This window comes from Siphateles boraxobius, unplaced genomic scaffold, assembly GCF_051911475.1.
Source record: "Siphateles boraxobius isolate OS27281-9 unplaced genomic scaffold, OSU_SipBor_1 5, whole genome shotgun sequence".
NCBI classification, from domain to species: Eukaryota; Metazoa; Chordata; class Actinopteri; order Cypriniformes; family Leuciscidae; genus Siphateles; species Siphateles boraxobius.
Window position 1 is genome coordinate 14,781,235 of NW_027509141.1, and position 23,729 is coordinate 14,804,963.

The 23,729-nt window shown below is 37.1% G+C and overlaps 1 protein-coding gene across 2 annotated transcripts; it reads right to left on the minus strand.

The window, feature by feature from the left end:
• Window positions 1–1,759: 1,759 nt before the first annotated feature.
• sgta (small glutamine rich tetratricopeptide repeat co-chaperone alpha) lies at window positions 1,760–19,871 on the minus strand. Of its 2 annotated transcripts, none has more exons than XM_077202909.1 (12): window positions 19,206–19,871; window positions 18,195–18,340; window positions 18,011–18,114; window positions 17,831–17,918; window positions 16,724–16,823; window positions 16,062–16,166; window positions 14,417–14,558; window positions 14,264–14,326; window positions 14,148–14,185; window positions 3,247–3,393; window positions 2,271–2,393; window positions 1,760–2,186 (listed from the first exon to the last, which is right to left on the minus strand). In XM_077202909.1, the coding sequence occupies exons 2-11, from the start codon at window positions 18,292–18,294 to the stop codon at window positions 2,282–2,284; spliced, it is 999 nt and encodes a 332-aa protein (XP_077059024.1). In that variant the 5' UTR covers window positions 18,295–18,340; window positions 19,206–19,871; the 3' UTR covers window positions 1,760–2,186; window positions 2,271–2,281. The 2 variants fall into 2 exon arrangements, with proteins under 2 accessions (XP_077059024.1, XP_077059025.1); XM_077202910.1 differs by having other exon boundaries at window positions 17,831–17,915; window positions 19,206–19,362.
• Between the last annotated feature and the right edge of the window lie 3,858 nt (window positions 19,872–23,729).

The following is a 23,729-nucleotide window of genomic DNA, read 5'->3' on the forward strand; positions in this document are numbered from 1 at the left end:
GAGTCTGGAGTAGAAACATCCAGAGCCACCGTGCACAGGCGTGTGCAGGAAATGGGCTACAGGTGCCACATTCCCCAGGTCAAGCCACTTTTGAACCAGAAACAGCGGCAGAAGTGCCTGACCTGGGCTACAGATAAGCAACACTGGAGTACCCACAGTCAGTGATGGTCTGGGGTGCCATGTCAGCAGCTGGTGTTGGTCCACTGTGTTTTATCAAGGGCAGGGTCAATGCAGCTAGCTATCAGGAGATTTTGGAGCACTTCATGCTTCCATCTGCTGAAAAGCTTTATGGAGATGAAGATTTCATTTTTCAGCACGACCTGGCACCTGCTCACAGTGCCAAAACCACTGGTAAATGGTTTACTGACCATGGTATTACTGTGCTCAATTGGCCTGCCAACTCTCCTGACATGAACCCCATAGAGAATCTGTGAGATATTGTGAAGAGAAAGTTGAGAGACGCAAGACACAACACTCTGGATGATCTTAAGGCCGCTATCGAAGCATCCTGGGCCTCCATAACACCTCAGCAGTGCCACAGGCTGATTGCCTCCATTCCACGCCGCAATTTCTTTCTGTGTTTTACCCTCTTGCTTGAGGGTGTCAAGGACTACGTTTACATGCAGCCAAATTTCGGGTTATGGTCGGGTTAAGGTCACTATTCGGGTTTCTGAAACATTAGGGATAACCCGTTTACATGCGTGAGCAGAGAGAGTTACTCCTGTATACATGGAATTGCAATATCCCGATGTAAACGCGGCGCGCGGTTAGCGTCTGGACGTACGGACAACCTTAAGACGCAATATGCGTCATTTCCGATTCTTCTTCCTGTATCCAAAGACAACAACAACAGCAGCACGCGGATAATGAATAGTTCGGGGCAGATAGCGATCGCCTTTGTTTGCGCTTTGGTGCTGGTAACGTTACTGACCTCGCTCCAAAAGTATGCTGTGCTGCGTCTCGCCATGTTTACTTCCGGTATACTGCACGCGGGGTTTTGTATGCGCCGAGAAGTTTCTCTACTCAAAAGACCAAGATTCCTTGCGATTAGAACATGCGCAGAACACACATCACTATGGGGATATGCCGGTGCGCGTTTACATGACCAAAAATTCGGGTTAGAAAAGGGGTACCCCAGCTATAATATCCCGGTTTTTAAAATCCGGGATATGAGCATATTCGGGTTTTTGCCGGTGTTTACATGGCCGTTCAAAACCGGGTTATTGCTAATATCCCGGTTTTGAACGGGTTATTGGCTGCATGTAAACGTAGTCAATGATGGCCTTCTGGACAGCAGTCAGGTCGGCAGTCTTACCCATGATTGCGGTTTTGAGTAATGGAACAGGCTGGGAGTTTTTAAAAGCCTCAGGAATCTTTTGCAGGTGTTTAGAGTTAATTAGTTGATTCAGATGATTAGGTTAATAGCTCGTTTAGAGACCCTTTTCATGATATGCTAATTTTTTGAGATAGGAATTTTGGGTTTTCATGAGCTGTATGCCAAAATCATCAGTATTAAAACAATAAAAGACCTTTAAAACAAATAAAAATATTTAAGTTGGTGTGCAATGAATCTAATATATATGAAAGTTTAATTTTTATCATTACATTATGGAAAATAATGAACTATATCACAATATGCTAATTTTTTGAGAAGGACCTGTATATGTTGAGTTAGGTAGGCTAATGGTAATTTTGACAAATCTCATTGGTTGCAAAAATGAAAAGCAGTTATGAAACAAAGCTTATGCAAAAACAAGTCTTATTTTAAATCTGACATTTAATTGTCCATGTTGAAATTGCACATGTTCCTTGCCAACCTCTTTCAGTTCAAACAGAGACTTGTCATAGGACAGATGAATCACTGAGGTGTTAACACAGCAACACTACATAATGTCCATGTAGCAGCAATTCATTACAACCACAAAAATGATTATTACTCGGGAATATAGTGTTAACCCAGTGTGATATTTCATTTGATCAGATATTTCTTTGAGTCCAGTGCCCAAATACGATGAGCACATTGTGCACTGATGACCGCTCCCGCAATGTGGGGCTGTGGGAACACATGCAGTATTTATAGATGAATAAGCTTGGTCTTGTCCCTGGAGTTGTAGGAACAAGGTATATCTTAAAAAATAAAAGTAGCAGCCTATCTTCCACAGGTCAACCAAGTCAAGAGTTGAATTCTGCACAAAATAAAAGTGATGTTAAGTTCTGAACAGATGTACTGTATAAAATAAACTGTTTGAATATTAAGTGATGTGTGGTACCATGGAGAGTGTCAGGGTTCATCATTGCCAGCACTACTGGGAGGTCGACTGCGTATTTGACTCCTCAGCTGCTCGATAAGCTCAGGGTTCTGCTGCTGCATTTGCTGTGCAAATTGCTGACCACTATCACATGACAGAAAATAACTAGGTCAGCCCCACTTGATAATCGTGAACTTTTAGTTAGGAAACTAACGGTAAACTATGAAATAGAGCTGCACGATACTGGATAAATTGAGAATTACAATTTTATTTATTTTTTAAATAGAGATAATTCTGAATAGGCTACGAAACAATGTGATTTACTAAATGTTCTGACCAAATGCTAATTGCTACAGTCTGTTTAAAAACTATTCATTTGACTAATATATATATTTAGTCAAATTAATAATTTTATAGTTATATCAAATTTTATATTATACAATTTTATAAGTTATATATATATATATTAGTATTCAATGACTCATTTATAAAGACCTCACTTATTCCAGTACTGGATGAATCAGTGTTTTTGAACAAATCGCTTGAATGAATGATTCAATGACACATTTTTTAACAGAAACTTGTCATCACCTACTGGTGTAAAAAATGAATAAAAAATCTTTATTTGAAGCCTCAAGTTTCTTTCAAAAGATGATTTTGATCGCTATTTTAGACATCAGTGATTATATCCGAAGTATAAACTTTTATCCCTGTATTCCTGTGATCATTTGAATTATTGTAACACAGAAACATTGATACAGTATGATTGAAAAGACTGTTTGTGAAGCTGTCTCATACCTATACATTGACAACTATTCTCTCTGAGTGAACGGTAGTGCCAACACAGATTTTAATGTTACCTTTGATCGATAGACAGGCAAATCGTTGTCATTTAGGAATAAGATTACATGAGTGTTTGAATTGAGATTGCAATCTTTTAACGATTAATCGTGCAGATCTACTATGAAAATGGCAAGATAGTGGTGTTAAAACGTACGCCTGTATGAGGCTGGAGAGGTCACCACCACCACCTCCAGTTGATGCTGCTGCTGCTGTTGTTGTTGCAGCTGCTGCTGCTGCTGCTGCTCCTGGCGAGGTGGCACCACCCATAGGACCGTAAGCCCCAGACATCATACCTGACATCCTACACAGGCAAAGAAACAGCTGATAAATTGCTCCTAATGACACAAATTAATGTCAATGTTGGTACAACTGTCTAGACATTATAAAGAAAAAGGCCATTCTTAAAAAGAAAAGCTTGTTAAATTGTTTGACATATACACTCTTTATTAATATCTGAAAACAGTTTCCCCTCCAAATCTAAGTTGTGGTGTGACCAACAAAGGTCACGTGATCCAATTAAAAAGCAGAAAAAAATAGTTTAAAACTCAAAATAATGATCAAGATACACAATCACATTCATTCAAGAGGTAAAGGACCATTCACGCCAAGGACAATAACTATAACTATCAATTTTTAATAATCATTCTAATGGACTACTTACGCTTTCGACTAATTACATCTCGGGAGTTTCCGGTAACAGCGTTCAGTGCACCTTTATACATGGGGACGCAGATTATCACTATATTTTATGGCTGCCAATTGATTAAAACAATGAATCATGTTTTCTGCGTTAACATGAATTATCTTGAGCCTGCTGAAATGTTCGTATAAATAAATATACTTTCCAAATGTGCATTCTGAATCATAAATAAATATCCCACTAACCTGCAGTAATTTGACTAATAAAAAGGATTGCTTGTGTGCTCTGGTACTTTTATTCCATTCTTTTAAAATAGTTGAATGCGCAGTAAGTGCCTAAATAAATGTTAAATATTTAATTTATCTTAAACAGTAACGCACGCAGCGTAGAGAAAGTTGACAGTCAACTACTTTGAATATTAATTAAGGATTTTGGGCATAAACATGTAAATTTCATACAGTAAAATAACTGACAATGAAAAATTACAAAATAGTGATTAAAATGTTTTATTAAAATACATAAATGTTCGTTCTGATCTTATTAACTAGGTATCACATTTCAGCATCGCGGTCACTAGTTTAGAGGAGCATTGACACCCTGTGGTGAAATAATCGCATGTGTTTAACAACCGCTGCTTTGAAGAACTGGACAATATTCTGATTGTTCCAAACCAATCTGACTTAGAACTAGAGATGCACATCCAAACTTTAATTGAGGTTAATTTTAATAGAGCAAGGGCTTTAGATACTACTTTGGATGCGATTAGCTTAGAGAACAATGGCTGGCTGTCTAAGTGGTGTCCGCCAAATTATATAGAATTCATAGACAATTGGAAAAAAATTTGGGACAGACCTGACCTGTTGAAAAGAGATGGTATTCATCCCTCCTGGGATGGTGCTGCTTTTCTCTCTAGTAATATGGCACATAGTCTTAGAGCTCAAACATGACAATCTGGGGCTAAGGTCAGGATGCAGACAAACTGGCTGAAGTAAAACCGACCGGCTGCTAGCCGTCTCACGTTAGGGTTGCGGCGGTGAGGAAATTTTCCCACCGGTTAATCGACGTGTGACAACACCGGTAATCGCGGTGTCACCGTGGGGGGCGGGGAAGTTAAATAGCTTTTAAATGCGTGCGCGTTATACTTTAACTTTCGAAATAAGCGTCAATTGGCAATTCAGCGTCAATTGCTTGAATGGACAAAAAAAAAAAAAAACTCGCTGATAATAAAACTTTTATTTATAGACAGAACTTTTATTAGCATAACGAAGGAATAAAAATAACCCCATGCATAGGCTGAAAAAAGTGAAAATCGGCAAACTGGGCCCAAACAAATAAGAACCATAAAACATTTATTAACGAATAAGAAAATAAAATAGGCCTAAATAAATTACACAAAGTTTAAATAAGATAAAACCAAATAAATAAGACCCCATTTACACCTGGTATTAAAATGCGATCTGTATCCAGATAAGTTATCCAGATAATAAAAACCGCCTGTTAATGCAAGGTGTAAATACGTTGTGATCGGATCTGCCTGACCACATCTGGAGGTAGTCTGGCTGCATTGTGTTCGGATCTTTACTAGGTGTAAACGCAATCTGGTTGTTGAAACCACATATGTATATTTTACTCCTCCCAAAAATGCTAAAAAAAATAAACGTGTGAGAGTGTTATATAGGCTATTTCATGTCAGATATGACGACGCTACTGCAACACGCATTACCGCAGATGAGCAGCTGAGCGTCTATTCATCAAGCCAACGTGCAAACATCGCAAATAAAAGTGAAAGTAAGTCACAGACACAGACGCTTAACACACAATCATCTTCAAGTAAAAAAACGAAATTATCTTACCAGGGCTGTTGGCACTTTTTCTTATTGCTGTCTTTGATTTTGAAATGAGCTGATGATCAATAAAATGCAGCTCACCTCTGTTGCTTTCGGTGGCGTGCAATCCATTAAATCATAGCGCGGGAGTTGAAGTCGGATTTATATCCGTTTTGCAAAAACACATTTATGTGGCCAGGTGTAAATGGAATCGGTAAGATCAGAACACTTATTATCCGGATAACTTATCTGGATACAGATCTCATTTTAATACCAGGTGTAAATGGGGTCTAAGAGACGAATATAAAATCTCCACACGTGCTAAATGGAATTTGACTCCTGATGCTTGCTGATCATGACTGGCTCTTGGCACGCACTGCGCAGTTCAGTTTTTAATTATAATGTATGCTCTCTTCTGAACTAAATAATTGATAATTATTATTTTTAATTAATTCAAATAAATATTTTAGCAAAAACGAATACTTTAAAAAAGTCAAGACAGCGCAGTGTCACGGTGGGAAAGTGATGTCACCGGTGATGGCGCTTAAAACCGGTAACACCGTCAATCGCGGCAAGCCTATCTCACGTCACTGAGGTCAGATAAACCCCATCACATAGAGACTCTTTCACCTAGATATCATCACAAAGACACTGTCTGTTCCCCAAATTAGGAAATACAAATAACTTCCGAACCCATCTAAGGGTAAAAATTTTATTGATGTTCAACAAATAAAGAAAAGATATAATACAAATGAACAAATGATAAAGCTTGGTTTGCTGAATATTCAATCCCTTACTTCAAAAGCATTTATTGTTAATGATATGATAACAGACTATAAACTAGATGTGCTGTGTTTGACAGAAACCTGGCTAAAACCAAATAATAACATTACTTTAAATGAGTCCACCCACCAAGATTACGGTTATAAACATGAGCCTTGTATGAAAGGCCAAGGGGGAGGTGTTGCTTTAATTTATAGTAATATTTTCAGAATTACTAAGAAGTCTAGTTTCAAATATAATTCGTTTGAAGTGTTGGTGCTTAATTTAACAATATCTAGTGTAAATGATAAATCAAATTTGAGATTTGGGCTGGCTACAGTATACAGGCCACCATACAGACTTTATCAAAGAATTTGCTGACTGCAGTTAGTACTGGCTGCAAATAAAGTCCTAATTGTTGGTGATTTTAATATACATGTAGATAACAAAAAAGAAAACTTAAAAGAAAACTAAAACTCGTGTAAACTTCATTTAGCCAAGGCTGCAAAGCCGACTCCGTGTTACAAATATGTTAGACCTATCACTTCTGCCACAAAAGATTGCTTTATAAATAATCTTCCTGATTAGTTTCATCATCTCAGCATCCCAGATAGCTTTGAACTCAATATTGTGACAGAAACTTCTAACTCTCTCTTTTCCAGCACTTTAGACACAGTTGCTCCTCTGCGCTTAAAGAAGAATAGTCCAATGCCATGGTACAACGAGCACACTCAAGCCCTTAAGAGAGCAGCCAGAAAAATGGAGCGCAACTGGAAGAAAACAAAACAACACGTATTGCACATTTTATGGAAAGAGAGCACGATTGCATACAGAGATGCCTTAAAAATTGCTAGATCTGCTTATTTTTCAACCCTATTAGAAGAAAATAAACAAAACCTAGGTCAAAATAAAAACTAGGTATTTATTTTAAACAGTGGCTAAACTAACGAAAAATAAAGCTTCATGCCCAGACGTTTCCAAGCAGCACAGCAGTAATGACTTTATGAACTTTTTTACTTTTGTAATTTTCTCCCTGATATTATCAATCTTGTAACTTTGTAACTATGCAACCATCTACTACAGTATCGCATCAGACAGTGCATTACTAGTCTCCCTGAACGACAATTTTTATTCATTCATTGCTAGATGATAGGGTGAATTTTATAAACTCGTTAAATCATCTAAATCGACAACATGCATGTTAGATCCTATACCGACTAAACTACTGAAAGAGATGCTTCCAGAGGTCATAGATCCTCTTCTTAATACCAATTCATCTTTGTTATTAGGATACGTACCAAAAAAAATGAAGCTGGATATGATTAAACTGCTTGTTAAAAAACGCAACTTGATCCTACAGAATTAGTCAATTACAGGCCAATCTCGAATCTACCTTTCAAGTCAAAGATACTAGTAAAGGCAGTATCTTCACAACTATGTTCGTTTTTAGAAAGAAATGGTGTCTTGTGCGGATTTTCAATCAGGATTCAGACCGTATCATAGTACTGAGACAGCTCTCATTAGTGTCAAAAATGATTTTGTGTATTATGAGGTGGTCCGCGAAAAATCTTGATTACAAATAGTGGTCCACACACACAAAAAGTTTGAGAACCCCTGGTCTAACACTTGATGCTCTGCTCTGTCAAGTCCTCGTCGCCGGCTAGGAACCTGGGTGTGCTCTTTGATACCATTTCTTCATTTGAAAGTGAAGTGTCTAGTATCTGTAAAACCGCATTTTTCTATCTTAAAAATAATGCTCTCAATTAAAAATGCAGAACAATTAGTTAATGCGTTCATGACATCAAGGCTGGATTATTGCAATGCTCTACTGGGTGGTTGCCCTGCACATTTAATAAACTACAGCTGGTCCAAAAATGCAGCAGCTAGAGTTCTTACCAGAACCAGGAACTATGACCATATTAGCCCGGTTCTGTCAACACTGCATTGGCTACCTGTTAAAGTAGGCATACATTTTAAAATATCGCTGATTACTTACAAAGCACTAAATGGCTTAGCGCCCCAGTACTTGAGCGAGCTCTTAACGCATTATAGTCCTTCAAGTCTATTGCGATCTCAAAATTCTGGCCAGTTGATAATTCCTAAAATATCAAAATCGATTGCTGGCGGTAGATCCTTTTCCTATTTAGCACCAAAACTTTGTAACAATCTTCCTAACATTGTCCGGGAAGCAGACACGGTCTGTCAAGTTCAAGTCTAGACTAAAAACACAGCTCTTTGGCTAGGCATACACATAACACATTATAGACTTCTATAATTCAATGTTAGGCTGCATAGTTTAGATCAGCCGGAACCGGGAACATTTCCCATAAATCCTGATGTACTTGGTACATCAAAATAAGGATGGCGTCTACGCTAATATTAGTCTCCGTTTATCCCGAGGTTTACTGCAGTCAGCCGGATCCAGATCTGATGAAGGACCATCGCATGGACACGACGACAACGCATCCCTGAAGTGCCAGCCTCATCAGCCCTGTGAAGGCCTCATGGACAAACTCGTCTCCATACCGGCGTGATGACTCTGACCCCAACCAGATGGAACTGGTTAATATTGTGAAAGTTCTGATCCAATCTGACTTCTGACCTATAATGTTGCCTGAATCATAAACATACACTGTTCGTTCATTGGCCAGAGGAGAACTGGCCCACTGAGCCTGGGTTCTCCCATGGTTTTTTTCTCCATTCTGTCACCTGATGGAGTTTTGGTTCCCTGCCCCTGTTGACTTTTTCCACCTTTGTTGCCATTGGCTTGGCTTGCTTAGTTGGGGACATTGAATGTGACATTTAATTTAATATTCAACAATAATATTGATCTGCCTGCATTGACACTATTATACAAGAACTGAACGATGACATCACAGTTTACTCCAGAGCGGCGCTATATATATATAGTATACATACATATATATATATATATATATATATATATATATATATATATATATATATATATATATAAAAATAAATTAACTAAATTAACTTTTTTTAACAAAAATTAACAAAAATGAAACATCACTGAACTTAAGCTTGACTGTGATGCTATTGCGATCTCAAAGTTCTGGCCAGTTGATAATACCTAGAATATCTAAATCGACTGCTGGCGGTAGATCCTTTACCTATTTAGCACCAAAACTTTGGAACAATCTTCCTAACATTGTCCGGGAAGCAGACACAGTCTGTCAGTTCAAAGCTAGACTAAAAACGCATCTCTTTGACCTAACATTCACATAACACTCTATAGACTTCTATAATTCAATATTAGGCTGCTTAGATTAGGTCAGCCGGAACTGGGAACACTTCCCTTAAATCCTGATGTACTCGTTACATCATAAGAAGAATGGCATCTACGCTAATTTTAGTATCTTTGTTTATCCCTAGGTTTTCCCGCAGCCTGCCGGATCCAGGCCGTTTCCAGATCTGACGAAGGACTTCCGCCTGGACCTGATGACAATGCAATGCTGAAGTCCCAACTAGCCTCTCCCTATGGAGGATCCCTATACCACTCTACAGATAAAGCGTTGTGGAATTTTCGGTTCGCGTACCTACCCAAAGTGATAAGATAAAATAAAATTCTGCATCAAAATTTATAGACAAGACAAGTAGTTTGTTTAGGCCTGGTTTGTAAGGAATTACAAACCTGCGCACATATATTCAAACGCACATAACTATAGAATCAATTCTTAATCCGCATGTGAACGCCATCAGCGTCTATTACAGGTTCACGTTTAAAGTCTGTTTAGAGAGAACGGTGTCGTCTTAGCGGCCCCTAATTTAATAACAAATGATCATTTAGACGGAAGTGAATCAATCAAAACTAATTTTAGCTGGAAAAAACATTTTTCAAGAAACACTATAAAACCAAACCAATCTCTGTTACCTTAAATTATATGTTTATCTCTGTAAAGCTGCTTTGAAACAATCTACATTGTTAAAAGCGCTATATAAATGAGGATGACTTGACTTGACTATTTTCTTCCGGAAATATTAACAATATAATAAAATTCGATATGAATATCCCACATTTCTGCCACAATACCATGGAGCAGCTAGTGTTACTATCGTTAATCCAGTAAAAAAAAAGTAAATGATGGCGATTTGTAGACTAAAAAGCCTTCCGACAGTATCGTTACATACAGTGTATTTACATTTTGTCATTTACAAAACGAGCGTATGGTTGTTTCCACAAAAAAACGTATAGATGCAAGCGGTGGCTACGATCACATCTCAAGACAGGTCTCAGCTTGTGTACGTAAGAGTTAGTGTGAAGTGAACTTGCGTGAAGCATAGTAAATCCGGTGGAGAACCGTAATAAGTGGATTTTGTTCATTTCGATTATTTTCTTGAACAACAACCGAAGCTAATTAGTTGATCATTAACCGTTAAGATTAGAATGTCAAATTAAATTAGAATAAATGGGTGTCTGTGACCCATTAAAAATACCTCAATTGTTTTTTTTTCATGGCTTTATCTTTATATGCGCTTTTGTGAGCCGATTAAACCGAATTTAGTATATACAATAACAAAAATATAAAATATATATTTCATTAAATAATCAACAGAGTAACAAAAGAAAAAAAACTGCAACAGGTAGTACAAGCTATACTCGTTTTTGTGACACTGTTCTTTATATCTTTATTTTATCCAACTGATCGTGCAGGCAAATCATATGGCTCACATCCACTGAGCGGTACGTTACGGTACAGTTCGGTACGGTAAGCAATTATTTGCGTTTCCACTGTCAAAAGTTGTGAATGGTACCAAAAAGCCGAACCGTACCATACCACTTTTTGGGTACCCTTCCGTTGGGGTACCTAGCACAGTGGTACGGTACTAAAGGGAGGAGCTAGACTCACTGCAGAACGCTGATTGGTTGACAGAGTATCGTCACTTGCGCGAGCTACCAGGGGAATGACAACATAAGAAGCGCCATTTTTAATATACAGTTGGAATATAATACTACGGTTATTCTTTCACGAAATGTAGTTTTAAGAGTTTTTGAGGCGAGAAGGTAGTAGTTTAAAGCTCAAATCTGCGGCTTATTTATAATGATTTATGATAATTTGATCCATTCCAGGCGATCACCGGGCGCTCGGCGCTCATGTTCCCCGCCTGGAACAGCCTTTACTCGGCTAGTCGTTCTGACGTTTGCCGCTGACTCTGTAGTGGTAATTCGTCTTGTGTATATCTAACGGGTCATCTTTGGTCTCGTGAATCGATAATTCGTTCCCTGGCCAATCGTTTTGGCTCGGGGCTAAGTGAAGTTTCATATATTTAGGCTATAACGTTTCCGTTGTAAAGTTAACGTTAGACTAGTGCTGAATTTGTATATTTGACTGAATTGTTTGCTTTATTTCTTATTGTATAGCTTCTTGTAACGTTACCTTTTACTTATACTTTTATAATGGCTATTATTGATAGAACTGAAATTTAACAAAAAGAGATAGGGTTGAGTTTTGTCATTTTTTATTACAAGATTATCACTGTAATGTTGTTTATTGCAACATTTGTACAAATGCACATATTGCCTGGAATATGTTTAATATTTTTTTTTAATTTAAACGAAAAGATGCAGGGTTGTGTTTTATATTTCGTTTTGTTATAAATAGGCTAACGTTAAACATGTATATAATCAGCTCTATACATTGCCTATAGAGCTGTATAATCAGTTCTATACTCTATACATTTGTGTGCCTATAATGTTTAAAATGTATTTAAATGAAAACGAAAAGATGCAGAGTGGTGTTTTATAACATATTTCGTGTTATTGTTGCCTAAAATGTACATGCAGAGCGAGCTGAGTGACGCTTTCAAGAACGCGCTGTTCCATTTGGAGAATTACCGGACTCGCGTCCTCGGGAGTCCTTCTGCTGAGAACTTTACATACTTGGTATTGAGAAATGCCTAATGTCGGCGCTTGTCTTCTTGTGACAAACATGCCGAGAAGCAAGGACAAGATCTGCTATATGCCATCCATTGGTGTTTACTTTGTCGCTTTCTTCTTCGCGCGAAAATGACGTTGATCGCTTCTTTCCGGCAAACACCACGCCTATCAAGTAGGGTACTGTTGGCGGTGGAAACGCTAGCTGGATCATGGTTTACTGACCCGACCCGACCCGAACCGTACTATACCGTACCGTACTGCTCAGTGGAAACGAGCCAATATGCGCACACGCAACACATCAGGTCTAGTCTAGCGTTGCTAACTTAACATTTCATCCATTCATCAAACTTAAATGCAGTCAATCAAACATAAAAGTAACACTGATCAAATTAAATGGTCCGCTGTGAAATCAGAGTCCCCAGCGCCCAAACAAACACATTTTTACACATGTTAAGGACGCCGTTTTACGTGGATATTTGAACACGAGAAGTACAAAGCCTTATTTACAAAATTAATACTATTTTAGCAACCAAATGTTACACGGCAAATATGGAAACAAATGAGCGAGGTGAGCCCATTGCCGTTTCAGTTTCACTTTAAATAAATTAATTTTGGCTTGACATTTGTATGTTGTTTATAATGAATGCCGCTATAGCCTAATTTGTGTTTTATTTTATAGTTTAATATATCATTTTATATTATAGCAACTTATGTCTCATTCTTGTTTTGTCTCAATGTCGTAAATCCAAAGGCTTCTAGAACATTAATTTTTAGGGGTGTGAAATTGAAATGATGATTGTTTTCAGGCACCACATTTATCAACGTACGATCATGATTCTACGTCAGATTGATAAATGAGCCAGTGTTTCTCCTGTTTGTCGGCACTGCTTCATCTGGCTTTAAACTAGTTTAAATCAAGAGACATTTGTGTTCATCACTGAATTCAAGTGCTTCTCAATGGATCTCACAGCGCTGTTTAGTATTCGCATGACGTAAATATATCTATTATAGTAAGCTTGCGCTGCTTTGCCATTTGAACTTTGATCCGAGCGGATAAATGGTCCGTGGTGTGCGGTTCAAATGAGTAGCCTTGTTTCGTTCTGTTTTTGCCGCATAAACATATCGAACTCTTGTTATTGTTTTATCGAGGGAAATTATATCGAGACTGTTTTATCGCCCAGCCCTAGTTTTAATTATATGAGAATAGGGAAGCCCATGTCACAACTATAAAGAAAATAGCAGACGATATAATTGGAATCACTTTCAGAACATATCTTTCAGCTAATGAATGATAAAATCACTGACAGCCAAATCAGAATCCACCTGAACCTTAAAAAAGGGGAACTTGGCAACTATTTCAACTTAATAAAACCGTTTAGAAATCATTTGGATTGGTTAAATAACCTGTTATGGTGAAAACGGTGACTCCCCGCTCCCCCCAACGTTCCCAGGTGGAAAACCAACCTTGCAACATGGGGACTAACGTCCCGGTAAGTTGGAAATAGGAAGTCTTGTGTGAAGCGAGAATGAGCGAGAAACACTAACTGCTTTACGGCAATTCGACATAAACATACAGGCCCTCCTCAATGTCTATGATGTATTACCCACCTCGGTAGACATAGCTCCACACGATAAAAATGGCCGCCTCAGATAATAATAAATGCACATGAGCAGCAGTAGAAAGGGGGAGGAGGGTGCCGCAAGTGAGTTTTTTTACGACAGTGTTGTGAAATATACGCCCCACAGCTGTAGGGGGAGCTCGTTGAGAAAACATGCGACAACAAAAGTGAAAATCAGCGAAGAAATGGCTAGAGTTGCCAAGTTCCCCTTTAAAGGGCTGTAGCATTTAAAGCTGCAGATGACATGGCTGAAGTGTGTAGTTACACTTAGATGTATAATAAATGATGTGCTTTAAGTTGTCTACTCACAATTGTTGCACTTGTGGGTTGTTCATTAAATTAGATGCCTAAAGAGAGTGACAGTGAGTTAGTGATGAGCATAAGTAAGCATTAATGATGAGCATTTTAGATATATTTCTACTCGCCATGTTCATGAAGCCAGGGTTACTTAGCAAACCAGCCAGGTCGACTCCACCCAAACCCCCTGCCTATCAAAGATAAACACATGACCTTAAGATTATCTATATTACACAAAGTGACAAAACCTGCCTGTGATCTGGGGGGTTCTGTGGACTCACTGGGCTGGACTGCGTTTCCTTCATCTTCTGTTCTGCTATTTGCAGGTTGACTTTGTAGGTGTCATTGTCAGGGTCCAGCTCCAGTGCTTTCTTGTAGTAGCACACAGCCTCTGAGTATTTGTTCAAACTTGCAAGAGCAAGTCTTGTTTTTAAGCAAAACATAAAGAAAAATAAATGCCACATCAACATCGCTTAATATCGGAGTAAAGTAAATCAGGGTATCTTCAGGTTTTTTTTATTTATTTAAGGCTTTTTAAGACCTTTTTTAAACCACTGACCTGCAGAGTTTAACAATCTACCAGACCAATCACTCTGCAAAAAATGGTCTCTCTCCGTGGTCATAAAATGTATACAGTATGCATTAAAATTGGTAAATTAATACACCCGAATAAGAGGTTGAGTGATATTAGATTTCACTTATGTAAGATTTGACTAATGATGTATTTATAGAAAGACAGATGACATACTATAGCGCCAAGAGTATTAAAAATGAATAACAGAATGTATTTAATAATGTTTTTAGTACTTCCATCCTTTGACGATGTGGCCCAGAGAGAAGCCACACTGAATTAAATGCAGATACAGTTTGTTTTGTAACCAAAATACCAATTATAACAGGACAAATATTTTTTGCAGAATGCAGGATATTTTAATTGAAAACTAGCCTGAAATACACTGGGACTCTTATTTTAAAATGTATATGCTTTACTACTTCCAGGTGCTGATTCAAAGAGATAAAATACGCACTCTAAAAATATTTAACCTAATCAAAATAGTTTGATTAAATATTACAAGGGCACATTAATTAAAAAATAATTACAATATTGTGCATGGATAAATCATTTATAATAAATACTGCAATATTCCATAAAAAAGAGAACTTTGCACATTTTGAAAACACTGACAGAAAGACAGATGACATACTATAGCGCCAAGAGTATTAAAAATGAATAACAGAATGTATTTAATAATGTTTTTAGTACTTCCATCCTGTGACGATGTGGCCCAGAGAGAAGCCACACTGAATTAAATGCAGATACAGTTTGTTACTTTGTTTTGTAACCAAAATACCAATTATAACAAGACAAATATTTTATGCAGAATGCAGGATATTTTACTTGTAAACTAGCCTGAAATACACTGGGACTCTTATTTTAAAATGTATATGCTTTACTACTTCCAGGTGCTGATTCAAAGAGATAAAATACGCACTCTAAAAATATTTAGCCTAATCAAAATAGTTTGATTAAATATTACAAGGGCACATTAATTTAAAAAATAACAATATTGTGCATGGATAAATCATTTATAATAAATACTGCAATATTCCATAAAAAAAGAGAACTTTGCACATTTTGAAGTCACCATGATATCAAAATTGAGTGTTCACATTTAATTAAACCATAACCTTCTGAAATGTAATAATCACATTAGACCATATCATGATTACTGCTATTCTACCATTTAAATATTTTAGACTTTTTAGGACCTTCATTTTTTTTTTGTGGAAACTTTTTAAGGTGCGAAGAAATTATTTCCCATATATGTGACCTTAACAAAAAACAAAATCAATTGGCCTTAAAAAATTTCTCTGAAAGTGTAAAAACTGTGCTGTACATTTTAACAGGATTTTTTTTTTAATTACCCCATCCGTCCATATGCTTTACTGTAGTTTGGATCGATTCCAATGGCACGTTCACAGTCTTGAACAGCTCCGGCATAGTTCCCCAGTTTGCTATAAGCCGCAGCTCTAGAAAGTAATAAAAATCAATCAAAAAAGTTATAAATACTATCAAATATTAATTTAGCAGCAAATTCGGTAAAACTCATAACGTCACAAATTTGAATTTCCATGTTTTTTTAATTGTTATTATTATTATTATTATTATTAATTAAAATAAAATTAATTTAATAAAATAAATATTTCAAACTTTTTAAATGTATTGCATTACGTCATAACGTCACAAATTTGAATTTCCATGTTTTTTTAATTGTTATTATTATTATTATTAATTAAAATAAAATTAATTTAATAAAATAAATATTTAAAACTTTTTAAATGTATTGCATGTAATAATATGCAAGCATATATTTCTAACAATTCTGTTTTCTGCTAAACCACTTAAGTTTTAAAAGTAATAATTTAAAGTAATAATTTAAAAATATTTTTTTAAAAATTGTGAGTACTGTATTATGAGATCAGTATTGTGTAATGAACAAATCATGATGTGTATCGTTACACCCCTTTTAAATAATGAAAATACTACAGCATTAAAAAAAAAAAAATTAATGAAATTGTGCAAGTACCTGTTGCAATAGTAGACAGCATTTTGAGGATTAAGCTGGATGGCTTTAGAATAGAACTCAATGGCTGCACTGAAGTTCTCTACCTTCATCTGATTGTTGCCTGAAGGAACATACATGCATACTTTGAATTAGGGCTGGGCGATATGGCCAAAAAATCATATCTCGGTATTTTTTGGTTAAATGGAGATATACGATATATATCTCGGTACTTTCTACGTTTTTCTATTTGGATAAAGAAAATGTAATTATTTAAAAAAAAAAATGTTATTTCACATCCTGCTCAATGATATCCAAACAATGATATTGAAGGATATGGAAACAAATAGGGAATGTAATGTAGGCTATGCAATATATTATGTGCAAAAAGGTGGTTAAAATCACATTACATTCTAACTTTGTAACATTACAAACTAAAAACAAAAATAATGCTTTTGTTTTTAAAAATGACTAAAGGCTAAACTAAATATGAAAATAAAAACAAAAGCACAAACTAATTATTTTAGCCTGCATTTGATTACCCCATTATAATGGTCACTTTCATAAAAATATACTTGTAGGTTTAAAATTCCACATATGGCACATTTATTGTCTCCAACAACAAATATTTTAGTAATATGTATTTTAGTCAGAATTATTGCGCTACTGTTCTATTGTGCTCGTCTGTTTGGCGCGTATGCGCGCGGTAGCGCTCATTCACGGAAGCTTGAATTTTAGCGGAGATTCATTTGCAGAAGCTCGTCCTCTCCTGACAGTGAAATGGACATATTTGTTTGATTTGTTTGAACATTTACAGATGAATAATATAAACTTGTTAACTTTAAACTTGTTAACTATCTTACCAGTTATTTTGAAGTGCTTAATAAGCTTGTGTCATGTTTACGACAAATTGTACTGTTCTTTCACTGCAGGAGCTCACACTGCGTACTCCACTATTTTCAGATGTGCTTGTATCAAACTACTGTATCGATATAAACGGTATTGCCTCCTTCCATATCGTGGGGAAAAAAATATCGATATATTGTACAAACTCGATATACCGCCCAACCCTACTTTGAGTGATTAGACCATATGAAGCACCCTGAAATGGTAAAAGTGTGATGTTCTTACCGTCTGTTTTCAGATGCTCTGCCTCTGCTAACTGCTCCTCTGAAGGTGAATCACTGGATGAACTGGTCTTATCTTGTGTTGCAGTCTGCTATATATAACAATTTATGAGAGCGCATTCAGTACTATAAATAAACATTTCAAAACAACATGGTTTAGATGACATGCAAGAACAGCTTTTACCTGTTTAGTTGCTGAGGCAAATACCTCTGGCAGAGACTGACTGACTGCTAAGCTCTGGTCCTCTACAGAGATGCCAAATGCTGTCTCCAGGCACTGGATGGCAACTAGATAAACGGGCAAATTAGGACCTGTTAATTAATAACCAATAACATAACACTGCCACTGTCCAGCGCTGAGGTTTTACCTTCTAAGCTTTCTTGAGCATCTGATGACAGTCCCCCAGAGGACAGCTGATCATGGAGAAATTGGATAATGGAAAACGCAAGACGCTTTGTGTCTGCCATTCTGTCTTGAGGCTTGAACCACACCAAATAAATGTGTTAAGCAAACCTAAGAGACAAAGTTAAGTGTTATAATTACTGAATAGCCTACAAAATTACAGACAGAAAGTATGATAATTGTTTGCAAATCAGTTTGACAAGAATGATGGAGGTTTAGTTGAGTGCGAGATCATTCTAATGTTGCAAAATATATATTCAAGTTGTCAAGTTAAAATTTCGGTTTCACTTTATTTTTATGGTTCCTTTATTAGTAGACTGGTAGGTTTAGGGTTAGAATAAGTCGACAAGTAGTTGCAAAGTTACTAGTCAGTAGAGTGCCTGTTGGGAAGAATCAAAGTAAAGAGTTAGCAGATATTAAGCAGACAGTCTACGAATACTCCAATGAGAGTCAGTTAACATGTAGTTGCAAAGTTACTTACAGTCGGTAGAATATTCAAAAGGGACCATCAAAATAAAGTGTTACCAAAATTTCATTTTCTAGGTTTAATCATTTGACTTAACGTCCTCAGTTATCAACTCTGTAACTTACACTTGATTCAAATGATAAATAGTAGCCAATGTAACGTTAAGAAACTTACAAACTAACTAGCTTCAGATCTGTAACAATTGATGTTAACGTGGATAAGCTTGGATATGCTCACTGTATTAAAACAAAGTTAAAACAAGTTTAAACAAAGACGGAATATTCTAGCACACAATAGCTATTAGCTCATGCTAACAGTTTATATTGGTGTACAACGTGTGTGCTAATTCTGTTAGCATTAGCTTCAGTTCGCTCCTGTGATTTAAAGTCAAAACAAGAGGATTTAATGAGGATTGAAAGCGAGCTAGATGCCTGTGAGTTTTACTCCACTGTTATTCAAGATATTATTTGTGTGTGCATAATTTTGAATGCGCCTTTAACTCAGACTCACCAGTTGTCTCTTCTCAAGGATCTCTAGCCAGACCCAGTAGTGTGACGATTCACGTGTGTGAGCCCGGAAGGCTTCCGTAACGCTCGTGACGTCACATGTTAAGTTACCCTTGCAAACTATATATAATATAAACTACAACGATACATATAATACAGTTCTAAAAATCGTTCTAAATATAAAAGAATAGTCCACACCACAACTATAATGATAACGGTACTAATCGTTGGAATCGTTTTAAGAACGATTTCCCCCCCCCAGCTTAATACCCAGATAGCGAATAGTATTGAAACGATGTTAAATCAACATCCCGCTGTCAACGATAAATTCTTTGAATCAACGCCGAACTCTGAATCTGATGTTGATTCTTCATCATGTTGCACCCTCTATTATCATTGAAACAACGTTTAAATCTTACCTAGAGATCAACAGAATTCCAATGGTATTTCGATTACAATGGATATTAAAACAATGTTGAAATCCCAGCATATCAACAAAACTTCAATGGTGTTTTAGTATAGCACAGGTTTAATCTGAAGGTCTGTAATTTTAATATAATATTAAAAACATTATTATAAGGCTATATCATTTTTATTGTATTATTTCCTTTTTTTCTTTTAACGTGCTAACTCCTGCAGCATCTGTCTTCCAGCTCCTCCCACTCGGTCTGGGGCGTAGGGCAGCCACTTCTGTACAGTTTGAGCTAAGTCATAGGTGTTTGCCGTTGTAAGACGTTGAGTCAAGGCATCTAATACAAGTAAAAGTATGCTACTGTGATTTAGTCAATGATTTGTTCAATCAAGCTGTCGTCAAGGATTGGCTTATTATACTTGCTTACTTGAAAATGATGTGGATTAATGATCTGAAAAAAAGGACAAAAAGTAAATCACTGTGTCAGTAAACAGCAATTTAATTCAGAATCATCCACTGCCCTGATTATTTCCCCACAAAGCAGATGATAACAAAAAATTATTTTAAACTGGGCTTGCAAAGGATTTTCTAAAGACTGAACAATTTTTATTCATGAATAATGGACTCCGTTCACTATATTATACAAGATACCTATGTTACGTCACATCACGTAATTTTCTGTCACATATGTGCTATAATGTCTGGATGGAACATGGCCGTGACTGGTCGAGTGGCAGCTCCACCTGCCACGCAAAGATTTTACCCCCTCTCTCATCTTGCCATATCATGTAAATCATTTTATATTTCTGGGTAGAAACACATTTTTGTTGAGGCTGTATAAGACGGACTACATTCAAAGCACTTTTCAAAACTGGCCAATATGTTCACGGATGTATTCGAATTAAAGGGAGGCAAAAAGGATTAGCTTGCATCTTTCATAAGGACAACTTATGAGGCTATATATGTAGCATTGCTTGTTCCATCACAAAAGACACTTTTTAAGGTGACAATCCGTTACAAATTTTGAAGATTTACCGTATCTTGAAGATTGTTGTATTGTATTTTATCTTCTGTTATAAAGATGAAGATTGACATTTCGTAAAAAAAAATAAGCCCATAGGCTACTATTGTAAAACATAAACAACCTAGCCTATATTCTGTCTTGGTTGTGGTTTTAAACTCATTTTTGTTTTGGTTTTTGAGTAACCGCCTTCTACACGTGACTTTTATATTACGCAATGCTTTTCACTTATTATTAGGGCCCAAGCCTTGAAAAGGCAAAGGCCCTATTGTTTTCCTAAGGATTATTATTATTATTTAGGGCCCAAGCCTTGAAAAGGAGAAGGCCCTATTGTTTTCCCAAGGATTATTATTATTATTATTAGGGCCCAAGCCTTGAAGAGGCGAAGGCCCTATTGTTTTCCTAAGGATTATTATTATTATTATTATTATTATTATTATTATTATTATTATTATTATTATTATTATTATTATTATTATTATTATTATTATTAGGGCCCAAGCCTTGAAAAGGCGAAGGTCCTTTTGTTTTCCTAAGGATTATTATTATTATTATTATTATTATTATTATTATTATTATTAGGGCCCAAGCCTTGAAAAGGCGAAGGCCCTATTGTTTTCCTAAGGATTATTAGGGCCCAAGCCTTGAAAAGGCGAAGGCCCTATTGTTTTCCTTAGGATTATTTTTTTTTTTTTTCTCCTCTTTTATTTTTCTTACGACTATTCGGGCACTTTTGGGGCTCTTAACGTGCACGAAAACTCTTGAAACTTTGCACGCGGGTCAGAACCCGCGGCCATCAGGGTCGGGGTGAAGATGGTACCCGGGCGTGGCAGGGGGGCTCGACAGCGCCCCCTGGAACGGGGTCCGAAAACTTGGTCCATAAATCAAACACGCTTGTATGTAAGAATATGAAACTCGGTACACATATAGATCTCATCGGTTCATATATACTTCATGCTCTTACTTTTTACCCCAGCCCAACAGGAAGTCGGCTATTTAGGGTTGTTTGTAAAACGCATGCAATGGAATTTAAAGTACTTCTCCTAGAGAATTCAAAGAAATGCCACGAAACTCGGTCAGCATGAAGTCAAGACATTGAGGATGAAAAATTGCGAGGGGATTTTTGATATCTCGAACGGTGTGGCCGTGGCGAGGAAACGAAATTATGGCGAGAAACGTGAAACAGGAAGTGTGTTATAACTTCTGCATACATTAACTGATCTTGATGAAACTTCAGCAGTGTGTTCGTTGTAAGAGGCCGATCACATGGATGTGACTTTTGTGAGTCAAAGTTATAGCGCCACCAACTGGCAGCAGGAAGTGTGTCACTTTCAAAATGCTTCGAAATCACCCTCTTATTTTAACCCAATTTGCTTCAAACTTCATCTGTATAATGTAAACATACGCCATATGTAGACCTGTGAATGGATTCTTGATATCTTTGATACTGTTGCCGTGGCAACACATCAAACTTTAAAATTCTTTTTTGATGCTTTTGAGACTCTTAGCATGCTTGAAATTGCATGAAACTCGACAGACATGTCACATATATTAGCCAGTAGACATGTGCAAAGTTTCAGGAACGGGCGTGGTGCAGGGACTCAGTAGCGCCACCTTTTGACAAAAGTGAGAGGGTTAGTTTCATAGTTTTACCTGCAATCTTAAAACTCGGTAGGCATATTGTTCAGATCAAGCCGGACAACTTTCTAATTTACAGATTTTGGTTCCGAACAACAGGAAGTCAGATATTTTGGTTTGAATGGGATGTTTTGGAGTAATCTCTGTCCCTCTCTCCCTCTCTCTGCATACCTCTGTGTCTGTGGGGGGAGGGGGATGTGTCTGTTTGAGTGACAAAGCTTTTAATTATTGTTGATCAAGGTTTTGGGGGCTTTTGGGGCCCTTAACATCCTCTAAAACTCTTGAAACTTTGCACACGGGTCAGAACCCGTGGCCATCAGGGCCGGACTGAAGCTGGTACCCGGGCGTGGCAGGGCGGACCGACAGCGCCCCCTGGACTGGGATTCGAACACTTGTCCATAAATCAAAGACACTTGCATGTAATAATATGAAACTCGGTACACTTATAGATCTCATTGGGTTGAACAACTTTCGTGCTCTAAGTTTTACGACATCCCAACAGGAAGCCGGCTATCATGGTTTGTTTGGAAACGCATACCCCTGAAATTCTATTTAATTCTCCTTGGGAATTAATCGGATTTCAAGCAAACTCGGTCAGCATGACGTCAAGACATTGATGATGCTAAATTCCGGAGGGATTTTTGATATCTCGAACGGTTTGGCCGTGGCGAGGAAATTAATTTTATGACTAAAAAAGGACACATAAAGTGTGTTATAACTTTGCTCGTTTTACCTACAGTTACAAAACTTGCCACGCATATTGTTCTCATCAAGCCAATCGACTTTCTAATTTAAAGTCATTTGCTCAGAGCAACAGAAAGTCAGATATTGTAGTTTGAATGGATTTCTTGTCCCCCTGCCATTCTGTTTGTGTGTGTGTGTGTGTGTGTGTCTGTGTGGGGAGGGGGGGAGGGGAGGAGGGGAGGGGGGGGGGCTCTTTGAGTGATAGTTTAGTTCAAACACCAACTCATACATAGGGCCATACTGCCCTATTGTGTTCAAAATTATATACATATTTGGTATGTGACTGAGGATCGAGAGCTTTTAAATACGGACGTCCACATTGATAATGGTGGCTCTTGCAGAGCGCTCGAATGAATAAATTAACTAAACGTTCGCTCAGCTCTGCTCGCTCGTCGCCATGGACGCGCACCGTTATGAATGCCCAGTGTTTCCCCTAGGATTTTTTTTCAGGGGGGGGGGGGGGATTGGGGGAACTGCTAGTGTTGCGGAGCGGGTGTATTACGAATACGTGGTGTCAATTTTTTAGCAATCAAAAAGCATGTCTAATTAATTGAAATAGTGTATTATGAATCATTAAACGTATACAACATTTAAAAAAAAATATGAAAAAAAATGTCACACTAATTCTGTGTTGTGTTTTTTCTGGTAATAAAATGAAGACATAAAACACAAATTTGATCATTTATCATCAATTTTAATCATATGAAATTAAA